This window comes from Ornithodoros turicata, chromosome 5 (assembly GCF_037126465.1).
Source record: "Ornithodoros turicata isolate Travis chromosome 5, ASM3712646v1, whole genome shotgun sequence".
Taxonomy (NCBI): Eukaryota; Metazoa; Arthropoda; class Arachnida; order Ixodida; family Argasidae; genus Ornithodoros; species Ornithodoros turicata.
In genome coordinates, this window is record NC_088205.1 from 40,860,740 (window position 1) to 40,868,452 (window position 7,713).

At 48.4% G+C, this 7,713-nt stretch overlaps 1 protein-coding gene across 1 annotated transcript; it reads left to right on the forward strand.

Annotated features, from left to right (window-relative positions):
• The first annotated feature begins 622 nt into the window (after window positions 1–622).
• LOC135395764 (uncharacterized) lies at window positions 623–2,149 on the forward strand. Its single transcript, XM_064626856.1, has 2 exons — window positions 623–628; window positions 1,322–2,149. Exons 1-2 carry the CDS (start codon window positions 623–625, stop codon window positions 2,147–2,149), a joined length of 834 nt encoding a protein of 277 aa, XP_064482926.1.
• Window positions 2,150–7,713: the final 5,564 nt, after the last annotated feature.

A 7,713-nucleotide genomic window follows, 5' to 3' on the forward strand; every position in this document is an offset into this window, starting at 1 on the left:
TTACCAGGCGTACGCTTCGATGAAATACCCCGTTTCTAGAACGGTGTCTGTTTTTATGAGGACCGCTGACGGCTACATATGCCGCAAGGCAGCGTTCCGAGTTCTTCTCTCTTCAACGCCATCATGGCTGCACTGCCAAGTTTGTTACCACAGGGCCTGTTCGTGAGTCTCTATGCAGACGACATAAGCGCATAAGAGTGGCGCATGCGCAGTAGCCAGTCGAGCCGAAGACCGCCCACGTATCACGCGGATTGAGCGAACACCACCTAGAGGAGAGAAGGCCTCTCCGTAGCCCAGTGACGTCACCCTATCCCGCCCGGCCAAGGATCCAATATGGCGTCGGCTTACGCTGCTGTGGACGTCGATGGTTTTTTTTTTTTTAAGTGTGGACTGCTGTTCGCGTATTTTCAGAAAGGCGTATAACACACACACACACACACCTGTATAGCACACTGAAGGTGATTTATCTGTCCTTTTCGAAAACATACTGCACAGTAGCCCGCACTTTCGAAAGGGCTATCAGCAACACTTGCACCTTGACTTACCGAACTAACTGACCCCACAACAAGAAGAAAAATCGGGAAAGAGTCACCACGACCCTTGCAAGGAAACGAAGACACAAATGAAGGTAAGTTGAACAGCTTTGCTTCAACAAAACAATGATATAATTCGGAATTGGAAAGCTGCACTGAAGTAGTTCATCACAGTGCATTGAACACTGCATCATTGAGTTTTTGAATTGCACAAACGGAACTTTCTGATCACAAGCTACGCTTCCTATTTGGCCTGAAGAGTTCCTAGCTTCCGTTTCTGAGCGGTTGCTGCCTGCTTTTCTTTGTGTAGTCTGACCATTACGCAGCTTAGCGTAGTTGTTCAATAGGGCGTTGACAGTTGCATGCAGTATGTGTTTGAGCAAAAGCTCCGGCATATGCCCATTTCGACATGTACTGCCGTACTCTTCTTCTTCTAGTATGTGCTGTGCAATCGCAGTCGAAATTCTTTTTTGATCCTACGAGCTGTGGAATTTCTGCCTATTCTCCTTCGTTGTGAGCTTGTCTAGGATGGCAGAGGCGTACAGCACTGCATTGACAACGCATGGTTGCGGGAATTTTAGACCCCCCGGGAAATGTTTGTCATGAGCTCTGCAATTTCCAGAACCATGTCTTTATCTGTGATCACCAGGATGTCCTTGCACTCTGTGCACCACAGTTTCTTGAGCACGGCGTGACCACAATAACCGGCTATCTACGATATTGCCGGCATAGTGGATGACTTCTTTTGTATGTCGTGCTCTCATGCTAACTGCATATTATTTTTGCAGCTCCTCACCCCAATGTTGCGGAATCGTGAAGATTGTCATTATTTCCTGCTTGCAAACGAGACGTCATCCACGGAGGCTGAACTCTTTGCCGTGTACGCGGCGCTTGACCACATTTCCATCTCGCCACAGGGAAACTGGTCCATCTTTACAGATAGTAAGGCAGCGTTGGAGGTCATCAGCTCACACGGATCCCAGACGATCAACGACCTCCACGCAATGACTATCTCGTCATACAACTCCGTTCTCGCCTCCGGTCATACCGCCTGGCTCCAGTGGGTTCCCAGCCACATAGGCCTCCCTGGGAATACCCGTGCCGACGCTGCTGCAAGGCGCGCACATAGCTGTGACAGCCCCATCGCAAACCTACCGCTCACGGCATCAGCTTGCCACCTTAAAATCCGTCGATGGTCTGCCTCTGAAACCCGCCACTTCATTGCAGACGCTATTCGATGCAACACATTTCTTCGAGCCATCGACCCCGCGATGCAACTTTACCCCTCCCAACACCTTACCAGGGCCGAAGAAACCCTCCTTCATCGCCTCCGCCTTAACGTCGCCTACACTCCGTCACTCCTGCACAAGATGGGCAGACGCGGCAACGCAAACTGCGATGCCTGCGGCGCCATCGCTGACGTAGCCCACCTCCTGCTAACGTGCCCGACGTTCTCGGCGCCCCGTGCCGCCCTCGCCCGACGCCTCCAAGCCTTGGGCCACCACCCCCTCTCGCTCGCTACACTCCTCGGGCCTGTCCCGCGCCCTGGGCAACGGGATGTTACCAAGGCACTCTTCGAGTACCTCAAGGCCACAGAAATGATGACCGCCCTCTGAAGCACAGGCGGCAAGCCTCACCGCCCGCAGCACATCGTTCCCATCGCGGCTTCTCCCGCACCTGTTTTTTCCTCTTTCTCTTTCTTTTTTTTTAAGGAGTAGCAAGCCGGCACTTGCCTGGCTGACATCTCCTTTGTGTGAATAAACATATACCCCCCCCCCCCCCTGCATGTCAGGAAGTGTGAGAGCTTGCTGGAGGCGCAGTTTGTTCTCACACTCGAACACCTGCCTCACTGAGCTATGGTTCTGCGACCCTGGCAACTGACGGTACTTCCCAAAGGCAGTTCCCAGGCATCTCCCAAGCAGTCGGTCTGGAACTTTCCCAGAAATACATATCGAAAGCCAAGTTCATTCAAGCAGTATCGACTTCAATGAGACTGTTACAGGTGAGCGAAAAGGCCGAATGAGTTTCTCTGGTCAGCATGCCTGTATCCATGGGTATTGTCTTCCACAGGTCGAGTCAGGCAACCACAGATTTCAAGAACTGAACCTGAGGGCCACAGAGTGACATCACAGGTGAGGGTCTGTAAGTCGCTTGCCTTTTTGGAGTTCTTTACGTTTACTGTGCACCACCAGTTCCAGATAATGGAAATGAATGATGCGGTAGTTTCTGCGTAGTCGATCTTGAGACTTTCTCCCTGGGCATTTAATGTTGCTGTTGAGTGCACGACATCTTTGATGGAAGACAGCAGGCCCTGTACCATGAAGACGTGCGCTGTCTTTGCTGCCTCAGCTGAGTTTGTCGCAGCCTCCTGTGATGGTGCCTCTCTTATAGTCAAAGTATGACTGGAGATCAATTTCGTTCATCAATAGCGTGACTTTCTTCTCGTGATCTTCCATGCATTGCAGGCGTCTCTTCACGTAATTAAGGAACCCAATGTCGTCTTGCTCTGTTAAAGGGTTTACATGGTGAGTATTGCATACACGGCGTATTGTTGATGGATGTTGCAACTGTATTTTGCTTGTACTCCTGATGATATTATAGGCATGCGGTGACACAGTGTGTACAATGCTCGCGAAGATTAGAAGGTTCGGGGGGTACCTTATTTGCTTCTTGACAAGAAGCCTCATTTGCTTGGCGACGATGTCCACCGTCGCAGCCTCGTCTTCCTCGAGGATCTCGTCTTCCGCAATGTCATCTGAGTGACTTTATCAATTTGAGCAGTGTCTGCAGCTTCTGTGGTGGTTGCATGTGCGATTCTTTATCTTGTTTTTCCATTTTCTCAAGTATATGGCAGAGTGCTCTCATATCTTTGACGTTCTCCGGGACTGCCACTCCATCATGCATCTGGCATATGCGGATAGTCTTCACGTAACAACCTATTAGTAGGTCACTGCCATCTGTGACTGAGCACTGTATCGTTGGGGCACCATCGTCTAGGATATGTACGAACATAATGCTTTGCTCAGTCGTGACCACTGTCCAGAACGTCGAGAACTTGTGTGAGTGGACCGACCAGACTCAGAAGCTGTTGGAGTGACTCAATCCGGTTTTGTTTTTCTTCTTGATTGTAGTTGTGAACTGTGTGAGTTGTGTAGTTGTGATTGTGTACTTGATTGTGAAGTTGTAGGTTTTTACAGACTGCATTATAGCGTGTTCCACAGCACTTGCTTCAATGCGTGCTCTTTACTCCTCTGGTGCCTCTCGTGATGTGTTTGGGGCTGACAAGTAGCTGGGGCAATCGGGAAATATACACGGCACTGCATCAGGAGCCAGCCTTGGCACCTTCAGCTGGACGACAACTTCCTTCCCGGTCTTGTAATCCGCGTAGCTGGACGTCCACCTGATGTGTTCCGACTTGAAGTGCAGTTCGCAAACATATGCCAAAATGTTTGAAATTTTCAGTGATTGCTCCCTGCGTTCTTTGTCACTGGGAAACGAAAATACGTGGACTTTCGGGCCTGTATCATAGTTACCCCTGCACTTGGACGCACAGCATCGTTCAGGTATCGAGAAAGTCGAATACCTTATGCGCTCGTGAATTTGTGATTTTGTGCTCGTGAGGTTGTGTAACGGTCGATGCAGTGTGACACGTGATAGAAACCTGGGGGGGGGGGGTTCTCGTGTCCTGGCCTACCCATATGATGCCCTGTCGCCGGTAATGGGGTAACGCATTTAGCTGATAGTCAAGCGGCGTGGGCTCAATTTCCGCCGCCGCTGCCACTTATTTAAAGATTGCCATGTTTATAATCTAAGTTTCATTTTTGAGTGTACCATGATGGTTCTTTCGCGTTGTATCACCATCAACACAGCTTTTCGTGAACAAGCGCGACCGTTCGTCAGCAGCGAGTCCAAGTTGGAATGGAGCCGCGCTTTCCCTTGGCGCAGGCCGGACGGGATTTTGTGACGTTACGGCGCAGGGGAGTGAAACATGGAGACGCCTTCTCTCGTCTAGGTGGTGTTGATTGAGCAGAGGAAGTTGAAGGGGCTTGCAGTTTCTTGCGTTCACGCAGAGCCTCATATTTACGCCACCATGTGGTTCGCTCCGCGTATTCAGGCTCCTCCTTGTTTTCACGGAAGACTTCACGGAGTGAAATACGCGTCATGTGGATCGGCATCTGAGCGCTGACCGACAATCAGACGGTGTGGGTTCGAATCCGACTGCTGGTGCCTTTTCTTCAGCTGCCAGCATTGAATTCAACGATGCAACTGGGCCTTGTGTTGCATTTGTCCGTCTATGTTCAATTGCCTCATCCACTATAGCGCTAGCATAAATCGGATCGCGCCAGCCGTACGCTTCATGGTTTACGTATTTACGGTACATTGCAGTGCGGTGGAGTTTTAGGAAAACGTACAAGTTTCACGATAAAGTTTCCGAAAACATGATAAGCCAATTGCCTGATTCGTGTGGAGCGGCTGACATCACGTTGCTGATATCTGACTGACTGACAGCGATACGGAGTCGGAATGGGAAGGCGTTTACGATTTCCTGAAACTCCCTAATAGGGAGTTTTAGGAAATCGTAAACGTGAGTAACAGCGAGTTTTGTGGTGCCTTGGACTGGTTGTCCCGATACTTCGAGCTGGAGCGGGTCAGACCACATCAGGAATCGTGCAGAAGCCGAATGCGGCAAGTTCGAGCAGAGGAGCGGAGAGGGAATGTTAACGCACGCGACTTCCGGTGTTTTCCTCGTAGTCAAAACGCCGACGACGCAAAATGCAGAACATGGCAGGCATGGCGGAACAGGAACACTGTTCAGCAGAAGCTGGGGCAGTCACGTGACCGGAACCGCTCCGACGGCGTTGGTTAGAGCTCTCTAGACTAGAGCGCTCCGAGTTGGAGAAAAGAGCTCCAAATGTCGAATGCAGTGAGACTGCTCTGTTTCGACCAGTCAAAGATGAAACGTCGCTCCAGTGCGCTCTAGAGCGATCGGAAGCAACTAGTCGACGACACCATAAGTTATATCAGAAAGTGTTCACGATAACAGTTCCGAAAACATGAGCCAATCGCCCTGTTTCTTTGAAGTAGGTGACATCACATTGCCAAGCGTTTTCGTAGAGTTCCTTCTGATGTACTAAAGCTCCCTATTATTAGCGGGTTTTAGTAGATCGGAAGATGTTTACGATAACGATTCCAGAAACAAGCCGGTCGCCTTTTTTCTTAACATCACATTGCTAAGCTTTGACTTCCTTTATCGTATAGGTCCTCCCACGTACTAAAACTCGCTATTGATAGTACTCGGCGTCTTTAAAGGAGCTCAGAAAGCCATCTAAAAAATTTTCCGTTCCGAATGCTTTGTGGAAGCAGGTAACTTAACTTGATGATTAACACTAAAATTTTCTCTGTACGCGATATTTTTAGTAGAAAAAAAGACACTTGAACATCGCCGCGCGCGTTCCCGCTTCTGTCCCGGTCAGTGCGGACCAGTTTTCTTTTATTTCTTTCCTTTTCTTTCCCCCTGCTTTCTCCCTGTCAAGAGATGAATAAGGGAGGACCTCGATATTCCTGGTCGTGAAACCCCCGTTCTCGAAATTCCTGTTCTCGTATTGCCAACTTTAGGATGGGATGGATTCATGTTCTGGAAACAAGGACAACAAGGGAAAATGCGTCAAGGGCACGCGCCAGCCAAGTGAGCTCGCGAGCTCACTGTACGCTCCCTGAGGGACGCTCGCCTCGAAACAAACATGGATGACATGTGCATTTGTGGATCGCGTCGTGCAATTTGAGCGTTATACCCTCACGGTGGTATTGCCGTAGTGACGGTTAGATGAATTCGTGACTGGGAAACCACCTTGTGCGGTACGACGAATATGAATTGAAAGAAAGATAAGTTGTGTGCGCATGAACACTACAGACTATACTGAACATCAAGAGGGGCACGGACAATCCTGGCTTCCCTTGTCCGCCCATTCAGTGCTTGTTACAATCTGGCCGTTTAGTACAACACACACATAAGGAGACTATGGTGAGATGTGTGCATATCATATCAGCAATATCCAACAGTTGTACAACATCTGAATACTGACATGAAGTAGCCCACCATACATGAAGTTTGCAAGTCAAACGCGAACAGAACGTGCGAGATACCAAAGTAGCAGACAACAGCCGTCGGAAGCGTTCCTGCTCCTACATGCGTTCCGTTATGTTCACCCCCTGAACTATAAACAAACAGTGCAAGAGCTTATCGTTGTCGTTACAGATTTAAATTTTTTTAAAATTAAAAAATAATATTTTCTCGTTGTTGCTTTTTCGGAAAGATGGGACAACAAACAAAATTTTGACTCCTGTACGACATAGATTTATCAGCGATGCAAGCAAGCTAGTGCACGCTAGTTGTTGGTAACATTCCTCTGAGTCTGGGAAGGTATGAGCAAGGACAAATGAGAAATATTTTATTGGTACATGCATCAAACGTTTAAGGGGAGAAGGTAAAAAAAATGAGCGCAATGTAACCATTATCGCAAGCCTTGACGAGAACTACGAAATGCATAAAATGGGTAAAAATGCAAAATGCGCGGTTATTTGTACTTGTGAAATAGGAGAATGCTTTTCTCATCTTTTCCTTTCAGGAAAATTTGAAATACAATTGAGATGAACTAACTTTTCATTGTTCAGTGACAAAGAGTTGTTCACCACGCAAATAAAAAGTACAATATAGCGTTTATTTGGTAATTGATAATTCGCGGCGTCGCGAGAGAGCTATGATCATGAGCGACGCTACATTGGTCTGTCTATGGATTAATTTTGCCCACCCGAGGGTTCATTAACGTACGCTATTATTTCGCATAACTAAACAAATGCGTGTTTTGTTGGTACTTTCGTCACGTTTCCTATTCTCAGACTTGGAAGCGTTTCCGATGCCGAGGAAAAGAACTGAAAGAAACAGATTTTCCCTCTAATTTTCCATTTTGCCGAAGCCTCAACATCTGTCTAGTTACTGCACGCCATTATTGGGCCAGAAGATATTTTGCATCGCACATATTGAACCGGTTAATCTATTGCAAACCGACTTCTACCGATACACATGTCGCACTGGATCTGAATCGGAAGGGAACCTTTCCAGAGAACTTTCGGGAGCACATGCGGTGCGATCAGTTGGGAGAGATTGGACCAACGAGCATGC